The sequence below is a fragment of the Apostichopus japonicus genome, chromosome 20 (genome assembly GCF_037975245.1).
Source record: "Apostichopus japonicus isolate 1M-3 chromosome 20, ASM3797524v1, whole genome shotgun sequence".
Lineage (NCBI taxonomy): Eukaryota > Metazoa > Echinodermata > Holothuroidea > Aspidochirotida > Stichopodidae > Apostichopus > Apostichopus japonicus.
In genome coordinates, this window is record NC_092580.1 from 30,943,254 (window position 1) to 30,961,177 (window position 17,924).

Below are 17,924 nucleotides of genomic sequence, written 5' to 3' on the forward strand. Positions count from 1 at the left end.
TCCGATGACAGTGATTGCGATTGTCCTCCGGAATCTTATGATAAAATCTGAAGCACTTTCAGACCTAAATGGTGATCCAAACTTGATCAAATCATTTGCAAACTATAAGTTTTGTTTCGCTTGATGATCAATTAGATGATATATTGTTAAGGTTGTCCGCGGTCGGAAATAAGTAGGCTAGTGCAGGTTCTACCATTTCTGTGCATGTAAAGTTTCAGTTTCACTTTATTCCAGTATAAAATCAAACAATTTTTTAAATAGGAAGTATATGTAGCAGTAAAAATGAAAGAGGAAATATAAATAATAGAACGAATACTTTAGAATGTGGGGTCGTAGTTACTAACAGAAACAAGAATGAAAAAACATCGAATAAACAAAGGTTGAAAGAGTAGAAATATTATACAAAGGTTTTAATTTTCTGAATTGGATTTAAAAAAAAGAACAGCTCTGTATATAAATTTACTTTTAATGATTAGTATTTTAAGTTGGTTCCATTGCAGGATTTGTTAAATTGTACTTCGTTTTATTTTGCACAGAACGTTTAGCTCAGAATATTATATTATTATAATAAATATTCATACAGTATTTTTATAGTATTTATATAGTATTTTTATTCCTATACATACCTACCAAGTTACTATTATAATATGTCAAGAAAATAAACACAATAGCTTTCTAGGCTTCTTTTCCATGGAGACGATTTCGGTGATCTTGGATTTTCGTCTTCATTATTTAAATGTAAAAAATGTAATAAAAGAATATTTTAAAGGCGATCCTGTATAATATAACGGTGAACGTGCGTTCACGTACGTTGTCATGGTCACGACAGGGGAAATTCCCTACGACTGGCGCCTTTAACAACAAATGGACTGCGAGAGTCAGTTTGTTGATGATGAATAGCCGTGGGTGAGTGAGTAACCCAAAAGTACATGCATGTATACAACGTCGAACTGATGTCAGACGTTATTATTCTCAAAGCCTATAGGCCATATAGGATGAATGGCTACTGTCAGTTTACAGTTACTGTACAAGAAGTAGCGACTCTGTAAGAAAATTGTACTCAAATTCCATTTGAGTTACATTCTCAAACAGAAAGAAATTTTCAGATATAAAAGTGAATTTTGGTCACTGCTGACACGATAGCACAGCATCCCCCGGATTATATACAGTTTGAGTGGTGTGGAACTATTCTATCGACCGTGCAAGTTACAACCTTACGACATCGTGCAACAAGGTGTGAACTTCGCCCAAATCAGTTGAAATCTCTGCAGAGATAAGCAGTATTACAGAACGTGGTAGCTGTTCCATTTTAAGCGGCGGCTTGGAGATTCAAGTAAACCGTTGGTATGGATATATTTAAGTGGCAGGCGTTATAGGATGTGATAAATCTTACAGAATTTGTTTATCATCGGAATAAGAAAGGAGCAACAGCCGTTTGTGCCAAACCGTTAGGACCTAGGCCCATGAGTATATTCTGTACCAAGCCTAAGTTACAGTTAATTCTATTGAATTAATTATAGTAAAGAAATGAACATAACACTTGCCTATTAAGGAACTGCCGTATTAGAAAATTATTTGTTTTCATCATTGTGCAGATTGCACATAGGGAGATCCATTCAACTTCAAGCAGTTAAGGACGGTTTCTGTATCATATTGCAGAGAAAAGCACACCTCGTGTTGCAAGTTTCGATCAGACTGATAAATTAGTGTCACAAGCATCTAAGTTTTGTGTACTGGCTTATTCCCAAAATGGAGATAATACAGAGGTAGTATCCAAGGTGAAAAGTCAACTTTCTTGAGATTGATGAACTCATTTGATTACCCTCGAGTCTTTTTATACAATGGTTTTTGTACCTTTTCGTTTTCCAAAATGATCAATCGCTTTCGCCAAGTTGTTAACAATGTCATCACTGCTCAGACAAATGCACAGTTCCCTTCGGGGGGCAAAGCAGTGGGGGGCGTTGATGAGAATGAGACAGCAGGGAAGAAATTACGACACCCTTACTGCAGGCCGGTATTCTTACATCTCTCGGAGGAAGAAGTTGGAATTGCCACAGATATTGTTGTCAGACCAATCTTAGTTCCAAGAGATTTGAGTAATCTACCTTGGTATACAGGATATGCTGAGTAAGTATATATACTATGGGTAAATATGTAAGTTAACACTCAGAATTTGCATTGCGCATGTATTGCTGTTTTGATACATATATGCCATAGGTGCTGTGTTGGATTGTAAGTTTGTAAAGTTGGACCTTTGTTTTATCATGATTTTTAATCTCCATAGCCTAGCTTAACACCAGAATGACTATGGTACTAACAATAACTATTGACGCAAGTTGATATTTACCAATTTTTTTTTAAATTGATTTACTCAAGTTGTCAATCATCATTTTCTTTACTTTTAAAGCTATCATATAGCGTTAAAAGAATTTTACTCGCTGTATAACACTTCATGTATGAATTATACTTTATAGATTACAGTTTTGGTGAAATTTTACAACATATTTGTTGAAATAACAAAGTGGAAGGATAAAACTATTGCCACGTACCAAATCAGAAAACTGGTTACTGTCGTTTATCATTGTCTTACTCTTTTTATCACCAAACATTACCAATTATATACCGTCAGTCTCCAATGAGTATTAAATTAAAGTGCTGTAGTGGTTGTCACATGAGCATCTTGAAAGCATTCTGTGAACTATCTGGTTGTCCCATGAAATTATGAGGCTCCTTAATGTTAAGTTATGTTCCTCAGAAGAAGAATGTCTTTAAGAGGTATAAATTATTGTGTCATCATCATGTTTGAAACATCTCCACACTCCACAATGTCCTTAAGTTTATTATTGACATCTTCCACTATATATAATAATATTCTAGCCGTGCTAAGTTTTGCAGTTGAAACGTTCAGTTCTGTTGGTTGAGATATTGGGGACAGTTTGTGGAATGAAAGGGGAGGAGGAGGGGGGGGGGAGTGCAGAGATAGGGAGTGAGCACTAGGGAAATAGAGATAAAGTTAACTATTTTTAGATAAAAGTTGGTCATTTGCTTTGCAAAGTCGAAATGGATACATGCTTTTGAGCATATTCATCTTTTTTATCCTCTGAGACTTAAATTTACAACCTCATCTCATGTAACCATTACCAGAGAAATACTGCTGTATTATTATTATTTTTGTTGTTGTTATTGTTTTTATTTACAGGGTTGTCAATGCTGGGAAGAGCAAACAAAATGAGGATCAAGCAGCAGCGGGGCATTACTCCATAAAATGTCCACCTCAGGAACCAGTCACTGAAACACAGAGTCCAGACAATGGACCTGCACCCATAGCACAAACCAAAGTGAGGATCCACTTCCTGTTGCTGTGTAGTACTTGTGTCTATTTGAAGGGTGTGGGTGGAGGGGGGGGGGGGGTGTCAGAGGTGAGGGCTATAATGGCAAACTTGTTGGAGTCCCTAACAGTTTTAAGCTCTGGTTCCTGTGTGCAGTCTGAATGCATACTGTATCTACGACAATATCACCAAAACTTCATAAAAACAGGAAGTTTACAGTACCCTGTGAATACATTTAAGTGCAAGAGAGTTTTTGACTATTCCAGAATCTGCCTAATTTCAGGTCTGAATCACACCCTGATTGGTGTGTTCAATAGTGGCAGTTCACAAAAAAGGAAGTAGTGATTTCCTTTATTGTATTTGAATCAGTTCAACTTTCAAACAGAATGGAATATTCCATTCTTTGATAAAGGAAATAAGTTTGGACAATTGTTATATTCAATTTATATGTAGATTAAAACTGTTGCCCAAGATTTAAGATATATATTACTGTTTGATATTTTGAATGGAAAAGTTTCCAGCAGACAATATAGCATTGAATATATTACTTACACTACGCTATTAGATTTATGCAACTCTAGTACTTTATATACTCACTGCTTTAAAGAGACAGAAGTCTTTCATTGCTACACCGGGTAGTGAGGCAATGCCAGTGGTGTAAACAAGTTTTCTATGTAGCGATGTTGATATGAGGGGAAGTAGAGAGAATAGAAAAAGTCAAATCTTTGGGCTGTAAATCTAGAATGCATCCTACTCTCAGCTCATCCTCCTCCTAGCCCCATGTTTTACCTTTCCCCCACCCCCTCCTCCCCTCTTCCTCTGTATAGATCATTTTTAGCTTGCATTTATATGTATGTATGTACCTCTGGAATTATTATTTTCATCTGAGGAATTCATTTTCAGTGGTGATCCTATGAGGTTTTTCATCTCTCTCAAGATTTGTCTCTGCCTCTCAATATTTTGTCCCCTTTGGTACTTAAGTCAAAATGCAGGAGCTAATGGGACGTGGGTAGGTGCTTGGGGTGGGAGATACCCACAGATCATGAGACAGGCCCCTCCCTTCCACCCTTATCTCTGCCAGTTATACCAACTGAGACTAAGTAGGTGATAAGAAAATGCCAGAGGGGGAGGGTGGCATTAGAGACCCACAAGGCTTGTCTCCTTTGGAAAGGTTAAAAGGAAGGAGCTAGTGGGACATGAGTAGGGTAAAGGGGGAGGGGTGGAAGGGGGGAGCTACCCAGAGATCTTGATACAGGCCCTTCCCTTCCACCCTTATCCCTGCCAGTTATGCAAATGGAGACTAAGTAGGTACCGTAGTAAGAAAAAGCCAGTTCTCTCAATGTCACTTGGATTCGTCAACATAGTGTTCGAAACCTTGTGGGATCTTTATTGTCAATGCCATTACATGTCACTTCAGTCGATTTGTTCCCTTCTCTTCCTGCTGAGTGGAGAGATATTGCCCTCAATAAATTACTGGTAAATGTATAAACTGTAATGTAATCAAAGGAGGTTCTCAAGTAGATCCCGTCCTCAATTTTAATTTTACAAGTATGTCTGCACAAGACTTGGCGTAATCCAAAAACCAGCGTAATGAATTACAACATTTTCCTTCATATTTTCTATACAAGTTGACCAACTTTTGCAAAAGTATATATATATTTCTTAATTTTTTTTTTATATATATATTTTTTTATACAGAGTGATATAGGAACTGCATCTTTCATTTTATATGTTACAGGAAGTTGAAGAATTACAAGAGGACATTAATTTAACCTATTTTGGATTATTTGATGGCCATGCCGGATTTGGAACCGCGGTTATGGCATCGCACACCTTGCATCACATCATACTTGAGAAGCTACTCTCCATACAGCACTTCCTGGTCAACAGTACCATCGAACAACGGCAGTTCACCAAGAGCAACGACAGTAGGCCTGCCAAGTGGCCCTTCGCAGTCAAGGACATGTCTGTCGAGTCCATGGTCATTGGTGCTTTGGAGAAGGCCTTCTTGGATATGGTGAGTTTGTCGCTGAGATATACCTCCTCCTTGTTTTTATTCCATCTTGCACAAATTTGTCCAGTTGAATAGCATGTCGATGAGAATTTACCACATGTGTGCCAGTATTTCTTGATAGCATGTAGTAAGCACTACACATATCCTTCACTGTTGTTTATGAGATAACCAATTGGTATACCCCATTCTGTCTCCCCTACTTCCCCCCCCCACATTGTACTGTGTGAGAAAATGTCTTACACAGTTCCTTTTGGAGAGTCACTTTAGTTTTGTCTCTGAAAATTTGCATGAAGTAATAGACAGAATGGTTGACTTGGATCTTTGATTGGTTGAGGAGTGTAAGGGATATCTGCCCTCCCCAATCCCCAAATCCTGTGAGAAGTGCCCTTTCATATGTTGAAGCATCCCATCTGGGTACACATCCCACTGCCACTCAAAGTGTGTGCTCCTTCCCCCACCCCCACCCCACTCCTAGATTCAATCTGTCATCTGGCAGATCTATTATGGAGCATGTTAACAATTCCACTGGTTATTCTGACTAATGCCATGCTGGTTGAAGCCATTTAAAGGCCTTGGGGGGAGGTTCTGCATTGTCGTAAGAATTGTGGCTAGCCATAGATATAAACCTTATAAGCTTTAGAAGAATGCTCACATTGAAAATTCAGGGGTGCAGACATCTCTTTTGTCTTGGGGGAAGGGAACAAAGATGTTATTGTCATCCAGGGGTGGGGTGTGAAATAGAATGTCACACTTCAAGGGTGATTTGGATGTAAAACGGTGCTATAGTTTGCAACCTTTGAAACAATGTTGAACAATTGAAGAATTTTTTGACTAGGTTACAACCCTATATGTACATGCCATATATTTCTGAACTGTAACACTAGGATGTTTGGTAATATGTTGTCTGCCAGGGGTATGGAATATGAGTTCCCAGATTTTTTTCTGGGGATGGTGGAGGGGGGAGGGCGGTGGGGTAAAGTAAACATGGTCTTGCCAGTTGCCAGTTGTCATTGTTCTGAATTTTTTTTAACATATTCCCCACTTGCAATTTGCAACATGATTAAACACTAGCATGAACATGCGTCATGGTGACGATTTGTCCAGGTCTGCTGATTAACCATTTGACCTTTAGCTGTTTTACTGATTAACCTTTACTAGGAGAGAAAACCGGGAAGGTGTTGTGATACTGTGATCACAATTTGAAGTCTTGTTTTATGCAATAATTAAGTAAGTTTGATAGAATTGATGAACAAGCTCAGAATCGCTGCATCGAAAGAGCCACTTGCATGAACTCACCCAGTGTTAAGCCTTTAATGCTACTGAAAGAGGAAGTGCTCTTTAAGTGGAAGGTTTTGTTGAATGCAATTATCCTCTTGTTTTGAATGACCTCTTGGTTTAATTGCTCTTTGTCAATGTGACCTACTAGAGTGAAATTCAATTGACTTGCATGTATCAAGTGTCGGTAGAGTTTAAAGGAGTTTCCTGGGTTTCCAAGGCCCCTGAATTTGTCAATCTTCAACATTTTCATCAGAGGTAAATGAAAGCCGATCATGTTGTGTTGGTCTTGAAGTACCCAGCTTACGAAGTGAATGTCCTAAAGTTGCATGTAAAATTTTGAAAGTTTCAAATAGCCAAAACTCCATGTACATAAACACACTATCACAGAGACATGTGTATGCTAGATAGGAAATGCAGCAGGCATGTGGGATGGTTTGAGCAATGTGCAGTAATATGTGCTGGAAGCAACTGCATAAAACTCTCATTGCATATCTTTTACTCTCATTAAGGTTATTATTGTAGGGATGCTAAAATGTTAGTCAAAAGAGGATGACTTGTAGCTTTACACACTAACAATTATTGAGTTTCTTTAACAAACTTCTCTTAGTGCAAACTTTCAAAACAAATCTATCGTCTTCCGGTCGTGTGAACAGAGATTTATACCGTCTCGAACGATTTGACTCTGTTAAATATTTGCATTCAGATTACTAAAGTTTGATGAAAAGGAGACCATATTCATGTTGATACTCCACAATATTAGTAATGATATTACATTACAGTACTAAGGTATTTTCTTAATAACAGCATGCAATATTTCATTATTTCCTTATGTAGTCCATGTAGTCAAAGGTTGACACCATGACTCTCACCAATGCCCCTGACTCATTACAGTACATAATCTAGTTCAAACAGTGTTCCAATTTACTATATATTCACTCAGTTTTCATGTTCATATTCTGTTTTCTGGAAGATGACTTTTCGAGAGCTAATATGTAAAGTTCAAAACGATCTGTAATAACAAACAAGGAGTAAAGTTGTATGATTAATTACTTTCAATTGATAACTGGTTTATAACTAACATGACGGAAGGTGATGTTTCAGGAAAATGAAAAGAGATAAATATCGGAAACATGAGCCAGAAAAATATTGCCATTCACCAAAGACTGGGACAAGTTTGGCATTGTCAGACAGAAAATGAATACAGTGCTTAGCTATATCCATTGCTTGTATAAAAGGAAAACATGTGACTCTGGCTAGGCTATATAATATACATACATATTTGGAAAATCCATATATCAAATTCAGAAATCTGTGTGTCATTTGTCCTCTGATTGGAGAGGTTTTTACAGAAACAGTTAAGCCATGTTTAATGTTTTGCAAATTTACTCATTTTAATATCATGTTTTTTTTTTCAAAGTTTATGCTTACATTCCATCACTCATGGTGGAATGTAGACGAATTAAACATTATTTTATGTACCCTTATCTGTTACGTTAACAGTGAAGTATCTCTAAATTAGTACAACCATCTTGCAACAAATTCCATACAAAATGCAGCTTTGAGAGCTGTTAAAGTTATGAGAGTTTCGTCATTTTAATACTTGAACGTTAAGAACCTTCTATGTCAAGTGCCAAAGTAAACTGAAGTGGTAAACAGTATTAAGAGTCTTATATCATTGGATTTGAATGAATATGTTCACAGTCAAACTGCTAAGGTTTAAGATGCAAGGGATTAGAAATTTATCTTGATTACCTTCTCCTCCTCCTCCTCCTCCTCCTCCTCCTCCTCCTCCTCCTCCTCCTCCTCCTCCTCCTCCTCCTCCTCCTCCTCCTCCTCCTCCTCCTCTTTTACCTAAAACAGTTTGCCTTTTGAATTTGCATGGTCATGTTTTAGTTGTTGTCAGATGTACTCTGGGGGTAGGTTTCAGGGTCGATTATCTTTTGTTACCTTGGTAATCTGTGAGGTAAAGGGCCCAAGAGTTTGTAGAGGGACCATTTTATGATTTTATTATATAAGGTACTGTATATATTTATTTAAAGATGGGATAGAAGGATGGACACTTGGTACAAAATGGTTGATTTCAAACACCTTTGATTTCAAAACATTGACAAAACTTGAAACGAAACAGATGAAACTTTACCAGTTCTTTTGCTACATGTATGCTTTTGTGTTATTTCAATGATTTCATCAACTAAAATTGATATTTCAATGTACCCTTTCTATATGATCAAGGATAAGGTTTGAAAACAGTTTAACTATACACCTGTACCAGCTTTAATAGTAAACAAACAATGACATCTAGGCATTCCCTGTGTTTGGTTTGTTGCAGATTGTAGTTGAAAACTGTGAGTTACAGTAGTAGTCCAATTTTAATTAAAGCCCACCAGAAACTGATTAATCAGTAAATTACATTAATTCCATTATCAGCATTTTATCGATTTTTATTCAAAACTTTTACAAACTGAATCCAAAACTGTTCTTCAAAGTATACTTTCTGTTATAGGCAAAGCATAAACCTATCCTTGCTTTACTTTATTGTCTGTCCTTACAGCTAGCGTACAGTTAGCTTACAGCACACATGACACACCCATGTGAAATTAAGCACAAATCTACTGCACCTATGTAATTGTTCTTACATCAAGGGTTGTATGACTCTCACAATATGCAGTCTGATTTACATTGTATCAAAATTAGGAACTTCTTAGTCCAAATTGTGATATTGAGTCTTAATAGAGAGAATATGCAAGCATTATAGAGAGATATACAGTATGCTTATATAGAGATAATATCCTTTTTATCTAGAGAATACATGCTTATGCTTCTTATATAGAGAGAATATGCTTCTTATCTAGAGAATATATGCTAAATGCTTCTTACAGTATATAGAGAGAATATGCTTCCTATACAAATAATATTCTTACAGTATGCTTCTTGTATCTATATGCTTCTTTTAGACAGAATATGCTTCTTATATAGAGAAAATATGCAAGCCTTAAATGGAGAATATGCTTATTCTTTATATATGAAGAGAATATGCTTCTATGTATGCTTCTTATAGAGAGAATATGATCATGATTAGAACTTATAATATGCTTCTTAATTGAGAGAATATGCTTATAATGCTTCTTATATAGAAAGAATATACAAGCCATATAGAGAGAATATGCTTCTTCTTCTCATATAGAGTATATACTTTTATAGAGAGAATATGCTTGTACTTCTTTATAAAGAGAATATGCTAAATGCTTCTTATATCTATGAGTGAATATGCTTCTTATAGAGAGAATATAGTTGGGAACTTGATAAGTAGCTGCTTGCGAAAATTGATAATTTTTTCTGTATTTTAGCTAAGTTCTCTTGGGATTCTCGACTCCTTGATTCTTCTCCCTATGAATTTGTTCATGATTGTTACATCTCCCATACTCTTTATCAAATATGTACTATTTAGTTTAATGCTGTGAGATTTTGAAAATCTCTTAGAAGCTAATTTCTCTCTGTAAACGTTATTTCCAATATTGTTTACATTGAACGGTTAATACCCAGTGAGACGCAGCTCTACGATAGGCCTTGTGGCTATAATCTGGCTAATGAAATCTACCTAATCCAAATTGCTGGTAGAATATGTATATATAAATATATACGATCGGCTTCATTTAATTGCTCTGGCGTTTCTCATCGATGTTAATTGAGAAGATTCGAGGTCTAATTATACAGTATGTGTATAATAGCATTGCAACAAGTTTGAAAAATATCTTGTTACTTATGGTAGAATGCATGTGGATTGTAGAAATATTATAAGTTGAAACTAAGAATGTGACTCTATATTTAAAGCAATAAAGCAGTTAGGTGGCCATGCATACAGTAGGTATCCAAGACTGAATAACCTTTGCAATACTTAGAATGTTATGCAAGGCCTTCCCTCATTAATTGTGTACTGTACCAGAGTAGACAGTGTTATCCATTGCTGTAATGTACTATATTACTTGTACGTTGTAACACTTTCCTCTGTGAGTAGCGCCGGCCAGTCGATTCAGGGTTCTTGGCCTAAGATGTAGTATTGTAATTGGCCAGATAATGAAGATGAACACAAGATAAATCCAGAGAGGTGATTGTATTTTTTAACACAGATATCTTGAAAAGAAAACTTGTTATAGTAAGGTTGAGTGTGTTGTATTGGATGTGTTGTACACCTTGAGGCTAAGCAGCCCTGAAGCCTACCATCAAGAATGTTTCTTCCAACAGCAACCAGAGTAGACTGACCTGTCCCTACCAGGTAATGCACTTTATATAAACCCCTTAACAATACGTGGAAATACCACATGTACACAAATGATGAACTTTACCTTACAACTTAGCTTAAGACATAATACACAAATACAGTACATTCCTACCATCCCTAAACAATTGTACTTCTTTACAGAGATGAATGTGATCACATGAGTATCCCTAGAAAATATCACATGTGTTACATCACAATCCCAGGATAAGCCTAATACCACATGCCAATCCACAGGAGCAGCCCCAAAAGCCATAATCTGCCAACAATTACAACTGGTTTACTTAATCCCAGGAGAGATAATCCCTATATAATTCCAAGGGGACTTAAAATACCACAAGTCCACACAGAGTGCACACAGAACTCCCATTGCTCCACAACTTTACAGTATTAACAGCTTTACACTATATTACATTATGTACTATACATCAGTACACTTAATTCACTGTACAGAGTCTCCCTGAGCGTAACTTGATAGTACTACTGTAGATGGACTATATTACATAACCGCAATGCCTAAAAGTGGGTCGCAACAGCCTTAGCTTTTTTGGGAGTCAAAGGATCATTTAAGGTCATTAGAGGTCAAATGTAAAAATCATAAAACGGTTGTATCTCGACACCCAAGATCCATAAATCATAGTTTGTGGCACAAACTGTCTGCATGGTAGATTGCTCTCATGGTTCAAAAAGTATACAATGTTTGGTGCCCAGGTCAAAGGTCACTTGAGGTCTAATACCTCAAAACAGTGTGACATCTCAGAAAAGAGAATGTTGCAAGATGTGGTATCTGACATTATACCATGCAACAATGAGTATAAGATCCTTATGACATTAAAGGTCAGCAGAGGTCAAAGTTCAAGAACCATGAGTATGGCAAACTAGTTTTTAATATATATGCATGCTTTAACTTCTGCCTGAAAACTGAAAACTTTTGAAATTAAACTCTCAAAGTGTGGCTTTCCAAAAGAGGAATTTGATTCATTCCTCTATTAGTAATTTGAGTAATTTTCTGAGTCTCTCTCATTTCCAAAACTAGACTTTTGTGTCCTCACAAGTCACGAAAACCATGCTATCATTTTCTAAGAGCGGCCAGTATATACTATACTGTGGACAAAGAGAAAGTGGGTTGTGAACCATACATGCAGCCCGGGTCAATTGGGGCGCAGGATTATGTTCCTCGGAATGGCTAAGGCTACATGTATGCATGTTTTGGGTGAAGCCGGATAAATATTGTTCATAGAAATTCTCAACCATTTAGATTTTCGGTTTACTAGAGCTGTTTAGTAACACCTTCAAGGTTAAATTGGACTAGATTTATTAGTAAATGTATGATCCTGTCATAATAATAGTCTTAACATAGCTTCTTAACTTCTATTCCAAATGATGTATTTTGGAGAGTTATTGTCACTGCACATGGTTAAATGTCTTAATTTACCCAAAAAAAAAGATATGTTTAATTACTCTTCAAATATTGAGAAAATTGGACCAAAAATTCAAATTATTGGTCAAAATCAGGATGTGTTCCTGGTTGAGTCCATTGAAACATTTTGTATAATTTGCTAATTTGGAATCCAGATCAGCTAGAGGTTAATTTGGTCTGTATATAACTTCATTCAGAGAATTGTACCATCTGTAATAGCATATGCAGTGCTGTCCCAAAATACAGTAATAATTGAATAAGGTGGGAAAAACAAGGAAATAATGGTCTGGGTGTAAAATTAATAATACTATTATTATTTGCAAACTTGGTCTTGCAATGTACAAAGTCCAGCATATTGCATTTAAAAGATACACAGCCAGTTTTCCAACAGTCAGTAATTTATACTGACTAAGTCTGATCATTTAGTTATCTCTTAGCTCACAGCTGGCGGCATAACTCAAGACGAGAAACGGCGTTTACGTGTGGATGCTCTTCTTTTGTAAAGTGCTTTTTCTTCTTCAAATTTTCATCTCGTGCTGACTTTTCACAGCCAGCGTATTGACATCATCGTCGTCATAAAAACTAGAAGCTTGGCAAACTGCCATTATAAATTTAAATGCACAGTAGAATAAAAAAGAGAAAAAAAGGCATGATTTAAGTTGTTTCGATAGGATGTAAGCATGCTACATGCAGATATGTGTACAAAGAATATACCATATTAGTATTCATGTATATAACACATGCAGGGTGGTATATGTTTGGTCTTAAATTTATTCAATATTAGGTTACAGCCATTTCATTATCTTGTTTATAGCTTGTAAATATTCTCAGAAAAACATTGTCAATTTGAATATGGAGCAGTAATATACACAAATAATATATTTACTTTATTCTGATGACATATTTTTGTCCACAGAATACATACTGTATATGTTAATGACAAAATATCAACCTTCTGTTACTCTGTGGCTTCGATATTGTACAATGCATTTTAAGCTCCTGTGCTACTGTAGTGTTACATTGAAATGTTATTAGTATGTTTCATCACTTGATCCGCTGAAGACATATTGGCACAAAGGTATATCCATCCTACTGCTCTTTGGTATTATTTAATGTCATATTAAAGCATAATGCAGCATTTTGGGTTTTTTAAAAAAAAAAAAATATTGTTTGATATTTAAGCCTCAGAAACTATGCAGGTATTAAAATCAGTGTGATTTATAGTCAAATCTCTTTTCAAATAGTGAAGTCAAAATTGTTTGGAAGTTTTTCTCCCTTTTAGCTTTTGAATTTCCCTTCTCTTTCATTCACTGAAATTCAGATGCTCACTTGCAGGCCTATCAATAGGTCTACATAAATGTACCTAAGTCATGAATATTCAAAAGTATTATCTATGTTTGACAAAGTTTATAACTATCTTATCAAAATTGGCAGAGACTGCTGAAGAGAGAGTCTTTTTTTTATATTTTATAAATATGCTTTTTAATGTGGATGAAATGGTGATGATTGCATGGAAGTCATTACGAAGTATAAATATTGTCACTCAAAAGTAGCTTCCTTTGATAAAACAAAATATAAAAGATGTGAGATTTTTTGTTGTTGAAAATATGTGATCGAAGGGAAAGGAAAGGAATCTTTCCATCAATAGCAACATCGATAAAGAGGACTTTGAACCGTAACAGTAGACTTTATGACCAATAAAAATGCTGGCCTAATTTATAAGTAATTTAGTAATTAATTAAAAGATACATAAAATGATTAATAATTCGGAACTCAAATTGGCTTTCCCAAATTGACATGTAATCATATTGGTAATTGAAACTACTTGTGAAGTAAAACCTGAAAACAAAGAGTAAACTTTATTAGTTAGATTAAACAGAACTTGTGATTACTGATTAAAATGAGTAATAGAAACTAACCATATAAAGTCAACTCAGTATTCTAGCATAGTTGACAACATATTAATTATGAAAGTTTTGGTCAAATATAGTCTCTTAAAAAAATTATACTGCATGCTTATAGCATTAGCATATGATCCATTCCATCATATGTCTTTATGATAGAGACACTTTCACTTTCAGCAGTTGTTATAAGAAAAGTTCCCCAAAACAGCTATTAAAGTAAAATATGTATGTCATACTGGTGATCCTTAACACATAAGACTTGAGTAAGTCTAAATTTTGTATACAGTAGCCACTTGTAGCTGTTTATGCTGCATTTCAGAGTCATTGCAATCCTTATTTATTACTTTTATTTTCCATAACAGAGATGAGTTTTTAAATATCACAAATGATGCACATCTGGCTCGATGATTTAGACTTGATCAAGTCTTCAGCCGTGTGTGTGCGTGTTTGTGCGTTTGTTTTGTATTCTGACCGAGGACTTGAACAAAAGAATTCCAGGTCCTCGGTTGTGATTTCTAAAGAATCACCACATCCTCGGAAGAATTCTATTGTATGGGGTATTGTTAAGGTCAGGGTACGTGGATTTGAACAATGGAAAATACAATGGGGTCCTCGGTCTGAACGTAATACAAACGTATGTGTATGTGTGAGGGAAGATCTAATATGTGATATGATCTGATGATATGAAGTGATCCCAAACGGATGGTTGGGTTTAGTGTTGCCATCCTGTGATTATAAATTGTGAAACATCAGCATGTTTATTACCAATATGATTGTTTATATATATATATATCATGTTCAAAATTTAAGGCAAATTTCTCATTTTTGTGTTGGTTCAAAGAAACCCCAAATTTGGATTTGAACCAAAGTTTGACTGAAAATTAAGAATAGAATATATCTGATTGAATTTTGTGTTAAAATAGGGTACTTAATACTTATAAAGGTCATTTTTATTTCAAATATCTGTGGGATTTTCCCCCCTAAGATTTAATCTCATATTTCTACCCTGATTTGAAGCTTAACAGAAGCATAGTATAATTTAGCAAAAGGATATTTTTCTAAATCCAACAACATAGCTTTTTGTCCATCGAGAGGAGAATGCCTATATTAAGTCTCAGAGCCCTGTCTTACGATTAATTCTAATATTGCATGCCTTCAGGGAATTCCCTTTTTTTGTTTCGTCTAACGTTGCAGTTCTCTCTCAAACAGAGATATCTTCAGGGTGTGTATACATGGTTCACGGAATGATATAGTGTTGGTTCAACTGTATCTTTACCTATTTGTATGAATCCAGACAATTTGTAAAAAAAAAAACATGGAAGACATCCTGGCACCATCCTGAAACATTTGAGTATAATTCAGATCGTTATTGCTGGTAGTGTAATTCAAGGATCAATGTGGATCTTGAAACCAGTCACAGAGGATCGATTCATGCATGTTTCAAGCTGTTTATTTAGTTACTGTAGGCTATTTTTAGTTTTGTGCGTGCATGAGTATGACTTGAACAGTCTTTCTGTTTTGGCATTCAACTGTGCACTGGGATAACATTCATGTACAGTCTATACCCTTGATACCTCAAAGCCAGAGTTCTATGGAATCAGCTGCCGATTTTTGATTTTTTTTTCCCCCAAGCAACTGGAATTTAGTTACGATGAAGAGGTAGTAAAAATTTACTAAAATTTGCCAAAAAAAAAACATATCTATTAAATGTAGTACGCATGTGTAGATGACTATATATGTAAAGATTGCTGAGTCAGAGTGAAGCACAAACAGAGAAAAGAAAAACAACTTTAGAGTAGACAGACGGAACAGTTCATCTCTTATAGGCAGAGTGAAACAAAAACAGAGGAAACAAAACATTTTTCATTAAGACAAGTAGAACGGGAGAAACTGGGAAACGGGGAAAGCTTATAAAACATAAGTAGAGACATGAGCTAGTAATTAAAGTACTATGATAAAAGGAGAAGCTGCAAGTTCCCCTGCAGCAAGACTGAGTCAATATCAGAACAAAATAAATTAAAACTGTTAGCAAACTGCTTGTCCACTAGAGAGCCTGTGTAGGAGAATGTGTTCATCATGCTCATTAACCTGTCTGTATTCTGTGCGTGTTTTTGTCCCTTCTGTTACTGTTACTTGTCATTTAGCCTTTGAAGAAGACCCTGCTAGGATCGTAACGTCAGGCCAACTTACTTTTACACATTCAATATCAGAACAGTAGAGATTTAATATCTAGTATGTAGACCATAGCAGTGCCTTTTGTGTGAAACAGCTGTATTAACACAAAAGATTACAGTATGTGTCCTATTCAGTCGGACTGCAGGATTCTCCAGCCCCTCCCCCTCCTCCCCCTACATCCCATCAGCATTCTACTTTAATGTTTTGACACAGTGCTTACTGTATAGAAGGTGACAGCAAGATCTGGAAGGGAGGCAGTGGAATCTGGTAATGGGGGCCAGTGAGAAAAAGAGAAATAAGTCAGAGGATGAAAGATAAACGGAAGCAAAATTTTTACTACGAAGCAAATAAAATAGAGAGAGAATTAGCAGTGGAGGCCAAGGAGTGAAAGGTCTGAGAGAGAAAAAGACCAAGGGTAAAAGCCTGAATACTACTTTAAGTAGAATTCCATTATAAAACCAAAGTACATTTATCTTCCTACATTGCTTTTAAGCAATAAGAATACTGCAGTTTTAATATGAAATTCAGGAAGTGAAAAGGAAGGGAGGGTTAAGGTGTTTCCAATCTGCGGTTTTGTTTTGTTTATTTCGTGTGGTTTATTTGTTTCTCTTACAACATTAAACAGTACAAGTTACACAAAATATTACAAAAATAATATGAACAGCAGTGAATTAGAGGGAAGTAATACTAAGAAAGAAGAAAAATACACATAAGAAAAAAACCGAAGGGGCTTGTTATTTTGTTGTTTTTGCAAGTGGTTATCTTTACTTCCAGTTGAGGATGTAAATTCTTAAAGCAATACTGCATGTTCTTCTTAAAAAAGAACATGGGGAATACAGGTATCACATAATGCTATAACTTTCTATGTTTAATACAATGAATTTACATGGATGATATTGAATTGAGTACAATTAATGCTTTTAATACTATGTACATTGCTCTCCCAACTGAAATAGTATATTAATTAACAAACACATGTATTGAGTATTATTCATGTTTAATGACAGACTTCTAAAAGCTACTGTACGTAGGAAGGCTTATCATATGATGTAGGTTTGCATTGCTTCTCCATGGAAGTCCTACACATCGTTACATTTCCTTATTGAATAGAAATCAATTAAGTGGATTCGTTAACGTTGATTAAACAAAATTGGCAAGAAGGAATGAGTTAACTTGTCAGAGTTAAATTGAGTTAAAGAGTTAATTAAATGAGTTAAATTGTCAGAGCTGAATCAATGAACTGTGATTAATTGCTTACAAGGTACAATAGTATCGTGTATTATTTAATGCACATCAGGTATAGTTGTTTTACTTAACTGTACATTGCTCTCCCAACTGAGTATATTATTTAACTTACACACATATTGAGCATTATTCGTGTTTAATGACAGACTTCTAAAAGCTAGGAAGGCTTAGTTATCATATGAGGAAGTTTTGCATTGCTTCTCCATGGAAGTCCTACACATCGTCACATTTCCTTATTGAATAGAAATCAATTAAGTGGATTCGTTAACGTTGATTAAAAAAA

The 17,924-nt window shown here is 35.5% G+C and overlaps 1 protein-coding gene across 1 annotated transcript in view; it reads left to right on the forward strand.

Moving 5' to 3' along the window:
- The first annotated feature begins 946 nt into the window (after positions 1 to 946).
- Positions 947 to 17,924, forward strand: part of LOC139962245 (protein phosphatase 1H-like) — a 77,447-nt gene continuing 60,469 nt past the window's right edge. Inside the window, exons 1-3 of the mRNA XM_071962294.1 lie at positions 947 to 2,127; positions 3,200 to 3,338; positions 5,068 to 5,346. Coding sequence (XP_071818395.1) covers positions 1,805 to 2,127; positions 3,200 to 3,338; positions 5,068 to 5,346 — 741 coding nt within the window. The 5' untranslated portion in view covers positions 947 to 1,804. The remainder of the gene's footprint in view (positions 2,128 to 3,199; positions 3,339 to 5,067; positions 5,347 to 17,924) is intronic.